The sequence below is a fragment of the Propithecus coquereli genome, unplaced genomic scaffold, assembly GCF_000956105.1.
Source record: "Propithecus coquereli isolate 6110/MARCELLA unplaced genomic scaffold, Pcoq_1.0 Scaffold67, whole genome shotgun sequence".
Lineage (NCBI taxonomy): Eukaryota > Metazoa > Chordata > Mammalia > Primates > Indriidae > Propithecus > Propithecus coquereli.
Window position 1 is genome coordinate 4,806,805 of NW_012152729.1, and position 18,063 is coordinate 4,824,867.

Here is an 18,063-nt window from a genome sequence, read left to right on the forward strand (position 1 = left end):
AGAGCTTGGGGCCACTGACCTCTATGCAGTAGAAAATCTGCAAATGACTTTTGACTTCTGAAAAACTACACTAATAGCCTACTGTTGACTGGAAGCCCTGCTCATAACACAAACAGATGATCAACACATACTTTGTGTGTTATATGTATTATACACTGTAGTCTTACAATCCAGTAAGCCAGAGGAAAGAAAATATTATTAAGAAAATCATAAGGGGTTGGGCACAGCGGCCTGTAATCCCAGCACTTTGGGAGGCCGAGGCAGGAGGATCGCTTGGGGCCAGGAGTTCAAGACCAGCCTGGGCAATATAGTGAGACCCCATCTCTACAAAAAAATTAAAATATTAGCTGGGCATGGTGGCATGCGCCTGTAGTCCCAGCTTAGAAGGCTAATGTGGGAGGATGGCATGAACCCAGGAGTTGGAGGCTGCAGTGAGCTATGATCACACCACTGCTCTCCAGCCCGGGTGACAGAAAGAGACCCTGTCTCTAAAATAATAATAATAATAGTAATAAAAGAAAATCATTAGGAAGAGAAAATATATTTACTATTCATTAAGTGGAAGTGGATCACCATAAAGGTTTTCATCCTCATCATCTTCGCATTGAGTAAGCTAAGGAGGAGGAAGAGGATGGTGGTTCATCTGCTAGTTTTTTCAAATTGCTGCAGATCTTCAAAACATTTCCCAATTTGGGGTTACCTTTGTGGGGTGAGCATAAGGGGCTTCCAGGGGCTCGTAATAGTCTCTTTCTTGGTCCAGGTGCTGCTGACATACTGTGTGTTCCCCTTTTTAAGAATTTGTTAAGCTCAGTACGTAAGATGTGTGCACCTGTTTGTACGTGTGTTACGCTTCAATATAAGTTTTCTAAAAAAGAAAAGATAAAAGGGGTGGGGGAATTTTGGGGAAGGAGCGACTCCTGACAGAGCACTGAGCTACAGAGGGTCTCAAGAGGGACAGGTGACCTCCTAGTTATCCTGCAAAACCCAGCTCACCCACTTCCAGGGTGCCTGGGAAGGCAGGAGTGATCTGCTGAAGCCTCTCAGTCCTGGTAAAAGGACAGGATTTTATCCGGGGACAGAAAAGACTGGGAACTGGAAACTACTACTCGCTTCAAACGTGACCTTCCTTCCCCGTGTAACAAAGCAACGCTGGCTGCAGAAGAAGGGGCTGAGAGGTCTGCCACGTGCGCACTCCTCAGGTGGTGTCTCTGGGAACTGAGAGTCACCTGCAAGTCACCAGGAAGTACGTTTGGGAGCCTCAGGGTGTGAAGGAGCTCTGGGAGTTGTCACTGAATCCACATGACACCAACATGTGGACACAGAGGTGGCCAAGCACCCTGGCTGAGTCCCTCCCAGAGGGCATCCTATCTGTGCCTAACACCATGGCTTGGTCTTGGCTACACTCCCTCCCACCCAACCCAGGAACTGACCTCTAGACCTCCTCAGGGTGGGTCATCCGTGAATCTGTTGACATGAAAGCCCAGAAGTTTCCTTGATGGCGCCACCCTGACAGACACACACTCTCCCAGGTCTGCAGCTGCTGACTTTGGTATCTTTGGAACGGAGAAGGGTGACTTCCCCCATTTTGATACTACTGTACTCAGGTAGGGGTCCTCCACAGTGGAGTCACTTGGCCCAGGGTCCCAGGTCAGTCAGAGGATTCTTCCACCTGAGCAGGTGCCCTTTCCTGCCTCCTGTGGGCTGGGAGGGCAGAGCAGCCCCGGCTGTGCCCAGAACTTCCATCTCTGCTTTCCAGACTAGGCCCAGCTCTGAGCCAGCTCTGTGCACCAGGCCCCTCCTATCTCCAGGACCTGGACCTCACCCTGTGAGCCAACCTCTGAGGACACCCACTCGTCCTCATGTGGGTGTCCCTTGTCAAACATATCTATATATGTCTAAAGTCCAATAATGGACCAGATCAAACCCTGGTCACTCCCCAAAAAGAGGATGCCAGGTGACCCAGGACAGGAGTCACCTAATGCTGCCTATCAGAATCTCAAATCTGGCCCAGCCAAGACTCTTTCCAGACCTCTTTACTGTCATCATCATCATCATCATCACTGTCATCATTCTTATTGTACAGATAGGGAAACTGAGACTTAGATTGCAGAAACAACTCAGCCAAGGCAATGTAAGCTGCATTGCCACAGATGAAAGGTGGCTTATTGCCAGTAGGGAAAGGAAAAGGAGAAGAAAGGGCAGGGCCTTTGCTCCTGCTGTTCCCTCTATGTGGAATGTCCTTCCCTGCATTGTCAAACAGGTGAACTCCCAGTTACACTGCAAAGCCCAGCTCATGCCCTTCCAGAGTGCCGTTGTAGATGAACACCCCTAGAGGACAGAGCCAGACCCCTGCAGCCTCCTGCATGAGACCAACCTGTCCAGTCTCATTATGTAGACAGGGACCCTAAGTCCTCCCTGGGAGGGAGGGTATGTCTGAGCTCCTGGAGAGACCCAGCCCAGAGCCTGGCTCCCAGCAACTCCCCTGGCTGCCCACAGGTGGGCTCACCCCACAGCCTGGAGGTGGCCGGGGGTTAGGGGTCCAGAGTGAGAAACTCAGACCCAGCCTGCCCTCGTTGGGCATCTGGTCCAACTGGGAGAATAATTGAGGAATTTCTACCTCCTGCCTGTGTTTTCAGGGAACCCCAACATGCGGCAGCCCCAATCCTGGCTTCAGAGGTCCGGGTGACTTTAGGCTTTCCTCTGCTGCCCAGAACTCTGGCCTGGCACTTCTCAGCACTGCTCCCTGGCTCATGCCAAGACCCAGTGTGCCTCCAGCGAGCCACACGGGGCCTGATGAAGCCCTGTACTAATGTAGGTCCTAGAGATGGAGGCGTGGGTGAGGGTCCGGGAGGCTGGGCAGGAGCTTGGCCGTGTTACGGTGTGGGGGTCACAGAGGAACAGAGAGAGCCCGCCCAGGACTTTCCCCAGTCACACTGGGAGTCAGATTGCTTCCAGTCCTTGGGGTGGCCACGGGATGGTCCTGGCAAAGGCTGGGCACTCGCTCCTGGGACTCGTCCCGGCTCTGTGTCATCACAGATATCCTCTCAGGAGGTGGGACCAGGAGGGGTGCTGGGACTCTGGCTGCCCATCCTGTCAACCCTGCTGTTCTGAGTCCCTGTGGTGGCTCTGGGTTTGCTCTGAGGGCTGAGGGTCTCCTAGGACGCCTGGGGGCCCCACAGCCTCCCCACACTGCTTACCCCATCCAGCGGGAGCTTGGCCTGGCACAAATCTCTTCCCTGGGGCCTCAGATGGTGCTGGGCTGTCACAGGGCCTGGGTGCTGACCCTCCTTGGATAGGGAGGCTCGACACAGCCCTTCACTCTGCAGCTCCCCCACATCTGCAGGCTCCCCCACATCTGCAGGCCTGACCAGTGGGAGCTGAGGCCCTGCGGCTAGGGGAAACGTGCACAGTGACCAATCCCAGGCCCACAGTCCAGGCCTGAAGGACAGAAGGGCTCACACAGGCATCCGAGTGAGAGCGGGGCCGGCCCTGTCATCTCCCCGTGGGCTGTGCAGCCTCAGTTTGAAGCGATCGCCTTGCAAGCCCTCCCTCTGGGCCTCCCTTGTGACTTAGAATCCTTGTCCCCCGACCTGAGTCAGCCCCCTGGGCCCCAACTCCAGCATCTGGAAAGTCCCCTCCAGGCAGGAGGACACATTCTGGGTGTGGATGAACTTGCAGTTTGGAGGCCAATAAACTTGGGTGTGAGTCCTGGCTTCGTCCCCACCCTGTGTGGCCTCAGGCAAGGCACTTCCCCTCTGACTCTCAGTTTCCTTATCTGCAAAGTGGGGTCCACTTGGGACCCCAGAGGACTGCGCATAGGCCTGCGGGAGAGGATGGGTGTGAGTGGGCTTGGGTTCAGAGGCAAGCTCAGCAGGCGTCAGTGGTGAGGCCTGGCCCCCACCCCTCCCCCACTGCCAGCCACGCCTTGTGTCCTGGGGCCCCGGTCAGGGTGCTCGGAATGGGGGGTGCGGGGCAGGTCTAAAACTGAAGAGGAGGGGCTGAGGCAGAGTGGGGGAGGACCTGGGGTCCGCTCTTCCCTGAGGTCCCCAGGGAGGGCCACAGACTCCTCCAGGCACTTAGCCTGCCATTCAGAGCCTCCCAGGGCTCTGTCCACCAATCCTTCTAGGCAGCCTTAGGCCCAGAAATTATTTTAAGGTGGAAGAGGCCCGTGTCAAAGCCACAGTGATATTCCCTAACATCTCCCAACTCTTCCATTTGTGCATTGTAGCCAGGAGAGTCATATGTTGTTTTCAGACAGTGCAGCTGGAGTCTGCGCCCATACCTACCCCCGGGAGCACTTGTGGAGCATTTGCTGCGTGTCAGACACTATTCTAGGCACTTTGCGGTCAGTGATCTTTCAGTGCTCACAGCAGACCTGGGAAGGGAGTCCCAATCCTTACTCTCCTCTTACAGATGGGAAAACCGAGGAACAAAGAATAAATAACTTGCTCAGAGACACACATCCAGTAAAGGTGGAACTGGCTAGGAGCCCTGTGAGACGGCGGGGGTGTGAGTAACTAAGTCTGGGGTTGGGTGTGTACCGTCTTCTCCACATCTGCTGGGAGGATCTGCTAGGACCTTATCCCTGCAGAGGGTCCAGGTGTGCACACCTGATCCTGCGGCACTCCCTGGTGTCCACACCCTCACTGCTTGCAGGAGGAGGCGCCCAGGGCCCACGCGTCCCTGACCTGCAGGGCTACTCCTGTCTGAGTCTGGAGCTTGCTCCCTTCAGCTCTGGCCTGCACATCTTAGTAACCTCTGCTTGTCCCTCAGGCCTCAGCTTAGATGTCCCTCCTTCCCTGTCCCCCAAGTCTGGGCTGGTCTAGTCTCTGTGTCCTAACAGCCCGTTCTGTCCCCAGGCACACAGTGTATTATTAGGGCCTGTTTTCTCGTCAGGTTCTCGACCCATGTATGGGGACAGACTTCCCTAGTGCAGGGAAGGGGATGAGAACAGGAGGCCTTCGATGGCATGTGAAGAACTTGAACTTGTCCTAAAGCTGATGGGGTCACTGAGCTTTCTAGCAGGGGGATGACATGACTCAGAGTCCCTCTGGCTTTGTGATTCTCCTTCCTGCCCAAAATGGACTTCCCAGGACGGAACTGGTGCCAGTTGCAAATGGTCTTCATGTACCCATTGGCAGTCGGAAAGTCAGTCTGACTGAGGAAGGGGATGTGTAGGACCGGAGCTGCTAGGATGGGATAGTGGGGGCAGCAAAGACCCTGGGATATGCATCAAAATGCAGGTGTTTGAAGGGAACAGGGCCTTGATCCTCAAAAAAACAAATGCTTACTCTGCAGACCTCTGGCTGCTTTCCACCTCTTCAGCCCGAGTGGGGAGGTCTCTTCTTTCCTGTGTGACGATAGCCTGAGTGATGCACTAGTCCAGACACTCTATCCCAACCTGTACTCCTGTGTCCTGGTGGGTGTTCTGGGATTGTGCTGAGTTTCCCAAGAAGTCGCCTCCCTCAGCTAGGAAGGGAGGGAGGAGCCTGACGCCAGGGCTGGGAGCTCATGTCTCAGGTCCTAAGGGTCAGGGCTCTAAATGGTGAAGGCCATGTCCAGTGAATGTGGCCCTGCTGGATTCTGCTGTCTTGCACAGGGGCCAGGACTAGGCAGCAGACAGCAGGGAACCTCTCCCAGCTCTAGTCTGAGGCCCTAGTCAGGGGCTAAGATCTGTTCTTGGCTGGATCCCCGGGTGCCCCAGAACTTCTCCCACTCCAGGTCCCTGCCTTTGGAATCTACCCTTCTGACCAGGACAGACTATGTCTGTGGGAGACTGAGCTTGGCATTGGCGCCTGAAAGCTCTAGGTTCAAGTCCAGCACCACCACTCACATACTCTGTGTTTCATGCACTCACCAAACAGCACCTGACTCCAGGGCCTGCCTGATTCTGGTGTGGGTGACAGAGTGGGGCCAGGCTGGTCCACACTTTCAGAGAGCTCCTCTGAGGGTGAGAGAGACACAGATCCAGTGCTGGCCTAGGGTGGACTGTGCTCTAATTGGCACAGACTCAGGGCCACACAGACCAGAGAAGGCAGGGACGGCTTCTTCGGGGAGGGAGTCCTCTGGGGAGCACGAAGAATGAACTGGAACTTGCCAAGAAGTCGGAAACGTACTTCAGGGAGAAGGAAGAGCTCGTACAATGGCCCAGAGACAGAAAGCAGCCCGGTGATATTTCACAACAGCAAAATGCCAGTCATGCAGTGGTTGATGCTTTCAAGGATACAAGCCCACGTGGGCCTCATTTAGGTCAAAGTCTCTCTCAGTGAGGGCTAGGGGTGGGGAAGGGAGGTTCCCCTGCTGGGACTTTGCCACCCTTTGAGTTGGCCCCAGCAAGAAGGCCCAGGCCCTGCCTCAGAGCTCCTCCGGGGCCTTCCCCCTCTTCTGCTTCTCATACCACTGCTGGATCTTGCTGGGGAGTGTCTCTGTCCAGAACCTCATTCGGGCCTCCCTTAGCTTCTGCCTGGCCCGTGGCACCCGGTTGATCTCCAGGTATTGTTCCGACTGGTCGAACTGGGGCCAAGGAGGCAGCCCCTTGCCATTGGGGTCCCTGGGTGGGAAGAATGAGTGAGGACCAAGGCCTCCTGTGCTATCCCCAAGGGGCGGATCTGAGTGTCCCAGGCCCAAAGCCAGGTAAGCCTGCTTGCTCACTCACCCTGTCCGGGCAAAGTGGGTCCACTGGGCCATCATGGTGAGGCTCAGCTGCTTCTCATCCTCTGTGGCCTCTGGAAAGGCTGGTGAAAGGAACAGACCAGAATCAGGGTTGATCATGTGGGGCCTGGAGGGGACCCAGGATCCTTGGTGCTGGCCAGACTTCTGCTCTTGCAAGCCCTTCCCTGGCCCCTTGGAGTCTGGCAGCCAAGGGATTGCATGTCTGTCTGTCTATCTGTCTGTCCTCACCCAGGAGGGAACTCTCGTCCATGAGGAAGGGCCCCCCAAATACAAAAGCAATCTCAGCCCCATGGTCGGCCTTCACCCAGTCTGGTCTGATCTTCGCAAAAGAACTAGGTCGATGCTGGAACTCATAGAAAAAGATGGGGTTCCCCGAATCTGCAGAGAGAGGGCAGGATCAGAGTTAGGCACCCACAGCCCAATTAGGTCCTGCCTTTGGCAGCACAAGCTCATGACACCAATACCAGTGATGATGATGGTGAAAAAATGATTAGCAGCAGGTATTTTCTGAGCACTTGCCAGGTGTCGAGCGCCATTCTGTGTGCCTTGTGTCATCATTTATCTCATTCTCATAACCTCATGGATTAGATTCTGTTATTATCTCCATTTCACAAATGAGGAAACCGAGGCACAGGAGGTTAGGTATCTTGCCCGAGGTCACAAAGTTTAGAAATTGGAGCTATTAAAGGGCTGTGTCAGGAATTAGCCACCAGGCATGGAGGAAGCAATACTTATCCCAGGGGGAGCGCTAAAAGAGGAGGAAGTCACTGATTCATTGAATGAATTCCTGAGAATTGGTGATGGGCTCTGCTGGGTGACCTTTGGCAAGTCACTGTACCTCTCTGAGACTCACTTTTCTCCCGTGCAAGTTGCCCCGCCAGAGACACTTCTCGTTGCTGTGACGTTGCATCCCAGAGAAGGCAGGGTTGAGGGAGGCAGCGGGGTGTGGGGTACAAGGAATTGGGGGAAACTGATCCTATCACAGCCATGTCACCTGTGATGACCCAGCTCCTGGGCCGAAGTGGGAAAGTGTCCAGGGATAGGCTTACCTCGGAGGCTTCTTGAGACATTTAAGACAGGGAAGGTAAAGATTGCGTCGCTCATCAACTCGAGGAAGGCATGGAGTCGGGCTTGTGTGTCTGAGTTGCTGTCTAGGTATTCATCTGCGACGGTGGCCATCATCTCAAGGGGTATATCCTGGGGCAGGAGGACAGGCTCAGGCATACTCAGGCCCCACAGCGGTGGCAGACCCTCCCAAGAAGCTGCACACCCTCCAGCATGGCTTCTCTCATGTCCCAGGCTCATGTCTCAGGCAGCCAGCTGCCTCTCTGTCTTCTTGGGAGTTCTAGATGGTGTCTGAGTGGGATAAGCTCAGGTTTGGAGTCAAATCCCAGCTCTAGGACCACTGCCTGGCTGCATGACCTCAGATAGTTGGCTGCATCTCTCTGAAAGTCAGTCCTTGCCTGGCAGCAGATGTGATGTCCCCAGCAAAGGGTCTGGCCTGGAAGCAGGTGTTCAGTGGAAGTGAACTGGGAAATAAGTGAGAGAACAAATGGTGGGGGCTCCCCCACAGCTGCAGAGAGCAGTGATGAGGTCGTGTGAATGCGGAGGCCTCTGGGGCTTCCAAAGCAGGGAAAGGCACAAACATTGAGCACCTACTGGGTACCAGCTCCCAGGTAGACTCTTCAAATGCACCATCCAGTCCCCTTCTCACAACAGCTTGGGTGAATAGGAAGCATCGCCCCCATTTCTTGGTGAAGAAATGGGCTCAGAGGGGTGAGGATACCTGGGCAAGTGGGCAGGGCTGGGATTTGACACCAGGTCCATCTGGCTTCACATTTGACGGCTGAGGTTCTGGGATCAGACAGAGCTGGCTCAAACTCTGCCTCTGCCCCTTACCTGCTGTGAGACTTTGAGTCTCAGTTTCCTAATCTGTAACACAGGGATCATGAAATTTCCTACTTCACAGAGTTGCAACGAGGATGGAAGGAGATGAATGCCTCTCCCACTGCTCAGCACAGCACAGTCCCGGGCACAGAGTATGTGCTCATTAACAGGCACTCTGTGCTGTGACAATGATGGTGACGATGATGATAATTTTCCTTTGAGAACTACATTGACTCATGTCCAACGGAGTCCTGGGTGGAACTATAGTTCACCAGTTGGACCAAGGGGCCTGGTGGAAGGTGGGCAGCTGTGGGTGTCAGGAGTGAGAGTACAGTCTGTGTTGGGTGGGATGTTCACTCCCAGCCTCCCTCCTGTCTCTTGTCTTACCAGACCGATCAAGAAGTGCCTCAAGGTGTCCATCATGTCCTCCAGGCTCATCTGCTCCATCCTATCCGGGAAACCAAAGGCCTGTGGGGACACCGAGGCCCTCTCAATGCAGCTGGACCACTGCCCTGGGCAGGAGAGTGTTCACAGCCCTGTGCCCATAAACTCATTACAGAGCAAGCGTGGCCAAACTCACAAGTCCACAAACTCAAATCAAGATAACCTTCAAATTGAATCTAGCCTGGGCAATACCTGAGTAGCAAAGTAAGACCCAGTCTCTTCTAAAAAAAAAAAATGAAAAGCCAACCACAGAATGGAACAAATATTTGCAAATCAGATACCTGATAAGGGACTGGTATCCAGAATAAATAAAGAACCGTTACAACTCAACAAGAAAAAGACAAATAATCAAATATAAAAATGACCAAGGATTTGAATAGACATTTCTCCAAAGAAGATAAAATACGGAGGCTGGGCGCGGTGGCTCACGCCTGTAATCCTAGCACTCTGGGAGGCCGAGGTGGGTGAATTGTTTGAGCTCAGGAGTTCGAAACCAGCCTGAGCAAGAATGAGACCCTGTCTCTACTAAAAATAGAAAGAAATTAATTGGACAACAAAAATATATAGAAAAAAAAATTAGCCGGGCATAGTGGCACATGCCTGTAGTCCCAGCTACTCGGGAGGCTGAGGCAGAAGGATTGCTTGAGCCCAGGAGTTTCAGGTTGCCGTGAGCTAGGCTGACACCACGGCACTCTAGCCCAGGCAAAAGAGTGAGACTCTGTTTAAAAAAAAAAAAAAAAAAAGAAGATAAAATACGGCCAGTAAGCACATGAAAAGATGCTCAACATCTTTAGCCATTAAAGAAACGCAAATCAAAACAAGATACCACTTCCCAACCACTTACATGGCTGGCATCAAAACAAGAAAGAATAAGGAGGACTGGGCAGGATGTGGAGAAATTGGAACCTCACGCACCACTGGTAGGAACGCAAAACAGTGCGGCCCATTTGGAAAGCCGTCCGGCAGCTCCTCGAATTAAACATAGCATTAGCACGTGACCCTGCAATTCCCCTTTCACGTCTGCAACCAACAGAAATGAAAACACGTGTTTTCAAAACAACTTGCACATGAATATTCATCCAGGATCATCCATTAATAGCAAAAAAGGTGGAAACAGCCCAAATGTCTATGAGCTATTGAATGGATAAGCAAAACTAGATAGTATATTCAGCCACCAAGAGGCATGAAGTACTGATACTTGCTACAATACGGATGAACCCTGAAAACACCATGTTCGGTGAAAAAAGTCAGACACAAAAAGTCACATGCGTATGGTCCGTTTCTATGAATTGTGCAGAATAGGAAAATCCATAAAGTTGATGGAAAATAGATTAGTGGTTGCCAGGGTCTGAGGGAGGGAGACTGGGTATGAGCCTCCTTTTCAGGGTGATGCAAATGTTCTGCAATAAGATAGCGGTGATGGTTGCACAACTTTGTACATAAACTAAGAATCTCTGAGTTGTACGCTTTACAAGGGTGATTTTTGTGGTATGTAAATTATGTCTCGATAAAGCTGATATTTTTAAAAATTACGGTCAGCAAATGCTGATAAGGTTGCAGTAAAACTGTAGACTCAAGCTGCTGGTGGCAATTTAAATTGGCGTAGCAATGTCAGAAAGTGCTGTGTCGACAGCAATATGTAAGAAGTGGAGAGGTTTCCAGAAGGAGGGGTAGGAATTATTTTGCAGCCATGGCTAAAACTTTCACCAAGAACTTTTTTGTTTTGTGCAGTTTTGTTTTTTAGAGACAGGGTCTCATTCTATCACCTAGGCTGGAGTGCAGTGGTAAACTCCTGGGCTCAAGGGATCCTCCCACCTCAGCCTCCCTGGGATTACAGGAGTGCACCACCATTAGCGAATGCATAGTTAGCTGCCAGATTTACACCTGCGCTCACGCGGGCGGGAACGCCTGCACCAGTGACAGGTGAGCAGCCCTCCGAGCCAATTCCTGAGAAACATCCTTGGCTCCAAGTCCTGGCCCGGCATTTCACTCCAGGCAGGTTTCCCCAGGTCTTAGGAGCCAGCCAGGTTGGTTCTCCCTCGTTTCGACACATATAACTGTAAGTTGACAGTGTGAGGGCCAGGGCTGCCTGCCAGAGTCTGGGCATTGGCCTGGCCACTTCCACAAGCGTGTCCTTGCGTGTCAAGATTGCATGAGCCTCTCACGTAGCAAGCAAATGCCCCTCCTGGGGATCGATTCCAAAGGAATAAGTCAGAGGACAAAAGCTGTGGACATGAAAATGTTCACTGCACTAATGGCTTCAGTGGTAAAAACGAGAAGCTGCCCAGATGCCAAAACAAAGGAACATTATGATGGGACCCTCCCTTTGTGGAAGATTTTGCAGCCATTCAAAGCAATTGCTATGAAGATGGGTAGAAGAGTGAGAATGAAATAACAAGATGCTCAGGGTGGAAGCATGATGTTGACACGCTTATGAGCGTTCTGTGCACCTGGAAGGGAATGGAGGGTACTTGGCCCATGAGGTCACCAGTGGCTTGATGTCTGAGACCTGAGAGTCTTAGGTAGTCAGTCTCTCAGGGACAGAGTCACATTAATCAGTCTCACAGAGCCTGATAAACCAGACACCAAGGCAGGAATATGCTGTGGATCAGCCACTTGGTACAAAAGCTTGGTCCCCAAATGGAAACGTGGCTTTCTGAAAATGTAGCTGGGTGACCTTAGCAAGTCCCTTCAACCTTTCAGGGCCTCAGCTATCTCACCTACCAAATAGGAATCACAGGAATGCTCAGCTCGCAGGGCTGTGGTGATGATGTTGGGGTGAAAGAAGACTGGCTGGGGCAGGGCCTTGATGGGCACAGGTGCTGGAGGACACTCACCTTGGGGAGAAGCAAGCTAACCTCGTGGTTATTGACACCCAGAAGGACAGGCACAGAGTGCACTCGCTTCTCATTGAGGATCTCCTTGGGGCTTTTGGGAAGGAAGGTGCCATCAACGGTGAAAGAAGTAATACGTGTTTTCTGCAGGTGGAAGCAAGGCAAGAGGCTCTCAAGTCAGGACCCAGCCTCAAAGAATGGGACCCAGGGGCCACCTAGCTGTGGGCCTGAGTGGCTGAGCCTTGAGGGAAAGCAGGGGGATGGAGATTGCCAGGGTGAGGGGCCTGGCCAGGGGGAATCAGGAGTTGGGCAACTGACGCTTCCAAGCAGGTATCTTCCCTAGAAGACAGGGCCTGCCCTTGGGGTTGGGAGTGGCCCCCATTCCTGTGCCCAGGCCTAGTTGGGCCCCGGGCCCAGAACCCCCTCTGCGCCATTGCCCGCCACCGTGGCCAAGGAGGTGGTCATACCGACTTCATATGGATCAGTTTGTCTCCTTCCTTCTCCCGAAGGCACCGCAGTATCTCAGCTGAGGAGTGGGAGCTGCAGGCGAAGGAGTCCGCGATGTGCTGGGGACAGACAAAAGTGTCATGCCTCCCTCTCAGCCACTGACCCCCACCTTGCAGCCCTCTGCCTTCCACAGAGAGGGGGTGCATCTGCAGCACAGCTGGGCGTGATGTCGCAGATCAGGCTTGAGACTGGCCAGAGACTTGCCACAACCCCTGAAAAGCCTGCTCTGCCCACCAGCGCGGGTGGTCCCCGGGAACCGTGTGTGTCCTCTGTTACACTATAATGTCATTATCTGGGGATGAGGGGCTGTGTACCCTTTGCCCTTTGTTTATTATTATTTCAGAATATTACGGGGTACAAATATTTAGGTTACATATATTGCCTTTGCCCCCCGTCCCAGTCAGAGCTACGAGCATGTCTATCCCCCAGACAGTGCGCACCGCACCCATTAGGTGTGAATATACCCATCCCCTCCTCCCCCTCCCACCTGCCCAACACCCAGTGAATATTGCTACCATATGTGCACGTAAGTGTCGATCAGTTAATACCAATTTGCTGGTGAGCACATGTGGTGCTTGTTTTTCCATTCTTGTGATACTCCACTTAGTAGAATGGGCCCCAGCTCCATCCAAGATAATACAAGGGGTGCTAGATCAGCTTTTTGCCCTTTTGACATCAGCGTCCTCATCTAATTAACTATGTTCCCAAAGTTTGCTGAGTAAATAAGGAAATGGGGGGAGTGTAGAGAGGGAGGGCTTCCGGCAGGGCCCCAGTTTGGCAGGGAAGGGTGCGGTGTGGAGGCTGGAGCGGGGCAGGGAGAGGGAGGGAGGTGAGGCTGCAGGCCCGTGGCCATCGGCAGGAGCCCCGTGAATACGTGTTTAAGGAGGAATGGCTGAGCTGTGTTTTTCACGGGACACAGGAGAGACGGGGAAGGACCTAAAGTTTGTGATCCAGAAAATCTCTCCCGGCCACAGTTGGGGGATGGGTCAGGGATGCTGTTGTCCAGACAAGAGCCCGAGGTTCCTGAACCATCTCCAGCCCTGTGCTAAAGACGCCCAGACCGTTCCTCCACCTTGGCAGTGCTCCGTGGCCAGAGGGGGCACTGACAGAGCCTCCCGAGTCCCGCTTATGCCCACCTGTCCCCCACTCCCAGAGCTGCCCCTGCCTGTCACTGTCCTCTCTCCCTGGACTCTGCCCTGGCCATCTCCATGGCCTCTCAACCACCAGGATGGCTCCCTCCAACCCATCTTCCACTCCAAGGAGCCCAGCCCGTCACTGCCCCGCTTCCTCCTGCACCTGGAGAAGGTCCAGATTCCCAGGCGATGCCCCTGCTTCTCCAGCGCCTTCGCTTCCTGCTCCGCCCCAGCCTGCTGAGGTCCCTACCTGACAGCTTGCTGCTTCCAGGACCTGTCACTGTGTCTCACACCTGCAGCCTTTGCAGATGCAGCTGCCATTCTGTGGCTTCCACGGGCAACTCTCCACAAGGCCTTGTTACAATGGGGCTCTAGGGGGGCTCGAGCCTCAGTGGAGATGTCTCAGGCAGCAGGGTGGCTGGGACTGGAGGGCCCCCAGCACCATGCCGCCTGGAGCAGAGAGGGGTGCTCCTGAAGACCCCACCCTACAGAAGGGACCAAGGGTGGTGTGCACAGGGGTGGTCTCCTTCAGGAAGCCATCCCTGACTGCCCACCCGCTGGATGCAGCGGCTATTTCCTCTCAGCTGCCTTCATCCGGGGCTCTCTGCCAGCGGGGGTGCCCTAGCAGCACACTCCCGCTCTGAGACCCCAGGGCCAGCACAGGGTTGGGGAGGGGAGGTGCACATGGATGGAGTCAGAGGTGAAGGAAATGCAGACCCGAGCCAGGTGCCCTGGGTCAAGATCCATTAAACCAGGGATGGTGATGACCCCGCTCTGTGCGATGACTCTGTGGAACAGCCCCGCAGCCATCGGGGCCAGGACCTGGGTGCGGTGGAGAGAGCAGATGGCTGTCAGAGGAGGGCAGAGGAGTTGGGAGGTCTGGGGCCACAGGAGCCCTCCCGGCCATCACTGCTAGCCCCTTATGGTGACTATTACCAGGGCAGAGGTGATGGCGCCACCGACAGATTGGCCAAAGACGGTGACACAGTTGGGGTCACCCCCAAAGGGGCTGATGTTCTCCTGTAGCCAGTGCAGAGCAGCCACGACATCTAGGAAGCCCTGGTTGCCAGGTGCATGTTCGTCCCCAGTGCTGGGGGGCAGGTGAGGCAGTGGTTAGCACAGGCTGGCTTCCATGACAGATGTTCCTTGGTCTTTGCAGCTTTGCTTCGAATCAGCCACCAGGGTGCTCAGCCCTCCTCTGCTCCCAAAGTCAGGCCTGGCTGTGAGCTACGCTTGGCATCCACCTAGCACGTGGTGTGGGCAGGCTGGGTGGGGGCAGCCAGGGCTGGCTCCCAGGTGGCTGTGAGAGCAGACAGCTCTTTGCCCTCAACCCTGGCTGGGATCCTGGCCGCAGCCCAGGAACCAGTGCCCTCTGCCCAAGGGACCAAATTCGCTGCAAGATTCTAGGTTTTGCTGGGCCGCTCCCCCAGGGTGGAGGCTCAGGGAGCACCTTCTCTGCCCTAGAAAGCAGTGTGGGGGACACTCCATCTCCATGCAGCCTCTGGCCCCCCAGCCTAGGTCCCCGAATCCTCACGTGAGCGGCCCCTCAGTGCAGTTGGTGCTCTCGCCCAGCCTGCGTCTCACCTGAAGAAGCCGAACACCCCCAGGCGGTACTGGACTGTGACCACGACCACGTCCCCATAGGCTGCCAGGGCTGATCCATCGTAGGAGGTGGCGGCACCAACAGTCAGAGAGCCTCCGTGGATCCATACCATGACCTGCAGAGAGGACCCTGGGGCAGTGACCCCCAGCTCCTAGGAGCCCACGTGGCCACCTACCAGCCCAGGGCATTCTTGGGACCTCTGGGATAGTCTGGGAACAGGGTTGGGGAAGGGCCAGGCAGGCAGGTGGAGCTGGATGGGAGGACAGGGCCCTCCGGGCTGCCCACCGGCCTCTTGTCCCCTGCCATGGCCCCAGCTGGGCTGTAGATGTTGAGGACCAGGCAGTCCTCTGAAATAGGGAAGAGCCGATGCTTTCCATTGAGCATCAATCTGCTGTTGTCCATTCTGTTCACATCCTGCAGGCACCTGTACCAAGGACGGGCCCAAGGACCAGCTGGTCAGCCCCACACGCCCCGGCAGTGGACCCCTGCCCACCTGCCCACTTGCCCACCTCCACTGGCGCTACTCACATGGGGGGCTCGGTGCTGGCATCCCGCACACCCTCCCAGGGCTGTGCTGGGCGCGGAGCTGAAAACCGGTCAGGCCCCAGGGGTGCCTGGGCGAATGGGATGCCCAGGAAGACACTCACAAGGCTGTCTGTGCCCTTCACGCCCACCTGCCGGCCTCGCACTCGGCCCAGGGTGGTGTGTACTTCAGGCTGGGCAAGTTCGGGCCCTGAGGGCAGGACAGAGGGGCTGTGGGTGAGTCTGCAGCCTCCGTGTGGGGATGGGGTGACAGAAGGACACTCAGAGTGAAGGACACATTTGCCCTCTGAGTGCTGTTCTGCCAGGCTCTGTTCCAAGGACTTTGCACACAGCAGCGTGGGTAACCTTCCCAGCAGGCCTGGCCCTATGGTTCCCCGACCTCCTCCTCCCGGCCTGTGTGGGCATCACCATGCTCCCCCCAGGCCAGACGAGACCTGCCCTGGAGCCTTGAGCCTTGGGCCAGCCACTTTCTCATTTGCACTTCAGGTTACTCCTCTGCCAAATAAGGTATAATAACCACATCCTTATTTCCTGTATTCTGAAGCTTTGCTGCCTGGGGCCTTGCTGACCGTGGGGGGTGCTCTGGTTTAGATATGGTTTGTTTGGCCCCTCCAAGTCTCATGTTGAAACCTGATCCCCAGTGTTGGAGGCGTTCAGGTCATGGGGGCAGGTGGCTTGGTGCCTTTCTCCTGGGAGTGAGTTCTCACTCTTGATTCCCTGGAGAACTACTTGGTGGAAAACGGAAAAGGCCCGGCATCTCCTCCACCCTCTCCATGCGGCTGCCCTTCCCCTTCTGCCATGAGCGGAAGCAGCCTGAGGCCCTCGCTGGAAGCAGATGCTGGTGCCACATTTCTTGTGCAGCCTGCAGAACCCTGAACCAAATAAACCAGGCTCACGTATTCCTCTATGACAACACAAATAGACTAAGACGGGCATTGCCCCTCCCAGGGCTGGCCAATTTCTAGAGACGGACACAACTCTCTGAAGAGCAAGTCTTTCAAATGCAAACCAGTCCACAGTCATACCCCCAACCACTTCCTGTGTGGGGCTCTCAAACTCCTGGCCACTATCCACCAGCCCTTGTCACCCCAGGGCCAGGTACCAGGCAACTAGGAGCAGCCCCTGTACCCCAGTGCCCACTGCCAATCCTAAGCCTGCTTAGCCTACTTTGCCTCTTCCTTCCCGTGGAAACAGCGGTAAACGCTCCTGCCCACGTTCTCCCCTCCTCCCTCTTCCTCCTGACACACCCGGTGCTTCCCAGTGTGGCCCTGCGGGGCCTGGCGCCTCTTGTTCCTAGAGAACTATGAGGAAACATCTTCCTTGATCACAGTCATTTGCAATCTGCTTGCCTTACCATACCTGATTAAAACAAATCTCCAGTCACTTAAAACATAACGACAATCATGTCCCCTGGCAGGGCTGCCCTGGGGATCACACAGGATAGCGAGGGTGGGGCCCCTGCCCAGAAACGATGCACAACCCGTTTCTTCCAAACTGGACCCCTTTCCTGAGCAGGCTGCACACTCCTCCCTGTCCCCATGTCACTCTTGCCCCCTGCACGCAGAGGCCTCCCGAAGCCCCAGGAGCTCCTGCCCCTGCAGGCCCAGCAGTTGTGCATTACCAGTGGCTGTGGCAGGGAACGCCAGGAGCAGACAGGCCACCCAGACCAGGATCCTGGATTCCACTCTCACCGCTGTCCCCATGCTCCTTACAAGTGACTAGGCAGAAGCTGCAGATTGTAGAATAAGATCTTTGCCCTTTGGCACTACCAGTCTCTGAAGGGCTGTGTTACAAAAGCCTCTGTGGACCGCCCCACCTGGCTGGTGGCCAGGCCCCCACAGGACCCAGTGACTCACACCCAACAGCAGGGCTGGGTGAGTGCCCTGCAGAGGCAGGGATGATATAACAGCGTCCTCCTGTATTCAAATCCCAGCTTTTCTGACTTGGTGACCTCCATGAGACCTTGTGTCCTCATCACAAGACACCCACATCACCGACCTGAGGGAATGATGGCCACTGAGCCTGGGGTGCCACTCCAAGTGGGCCAACAGACCTGGGGTGGGGCTGGTGTCCAGTCTGGCCTGCCAGGAGCCTGCCTGAGCCCTGATGTGGGCTTAAGGGAACTGAAGTTGATTTTTTAAAAATTAAGTGAAATTCACATATCGTGCAATTAACCATCACAGAGTGCACAACTCACCGGCAGATCGTGTATTCCCACTGTTATGCGACTACCACATCTCTGGTCACGAAACTTTTTCACCGTCCCGGCACAACACCCTGTAACCACCAAAAAGTAATGACTCCCCATTCCACCTGGTGGCCACTTATTTGCCTTCTGTCTGTATGGATTTACCTGTTCCAGGTATAGCATGTAAAAAGAATACAGTATGTGACAGTTTGTGTCAGTTTCTTTCACTTAGTATAATGTTCTTGAGGTTCA

At 54.6% G+C, this 18,063-nt stretch overlaps 1 protein-coding gene across 1 annotated transcript; it reads right to left on the reverse strand.

Annotated features, from left to right (window-relative positions):
- Positions 1-6,124: 6,124 nt before the first annotated feature.
- On the reverse strand, positions 6,125-17,374 carry CES3 (carboxylesterase 3). Its single transcript, XM_012660630.1, has 13 exons — positions 17,245-17,374; positions 15,609-15,813; positions 15,366-15,504; positions 15,062-15,195; positions 14,414-14,567; positions 14,195-14,299; positions 12,305-12,403; positions 11,841-11,981; positions 8,947-9,027; positions 7,722-7,869; positions 6,901-7,050; positions 6,656-6,734; positions 6,125-6,550 (listed from the first exon to the last, which is right to left on the reverse strand). The coding sequence occupies exons 1-13, from the start codon at positions 17,324-17,326 to the stop codon at positions 6,355-6,357; spliced, it is 1,713 nt and encodes a 570-aa protein (XP_012516084.1). The 5' UTR covers positions 17,327-17,374; the 3' UTR covers positions 6,125-6,354.
- Between the last annotated feature and the right edge of the window lie 689 nt (positions 17,375-18,063).

Bases quoted from the DNA above. Each gene is read 5' to 3' on its own strand.
- CES3 (XM_012660630.1), bottom strand. From the start codon at position 17,326: ATGGGGACAGCGGTGAGAGTGGAATCCAGGATCCTGGTCTGGGTGGCC. The intron at 15,814-17,244 runs GTAATGCACAAC...TCCTGCCCTCAG, and splicing joins GTTCCCTGCCACAGCCACTG to GGCCCGAACTTGCCCAGCCT. The intron at 7,051-7,721 runs GTAAGCCTATCC...CTCTCTCTGCAG, and splicing joins TGTCTCAAGAAGCCTCCGAG to ATTCGGGGAACCCCATCTTT.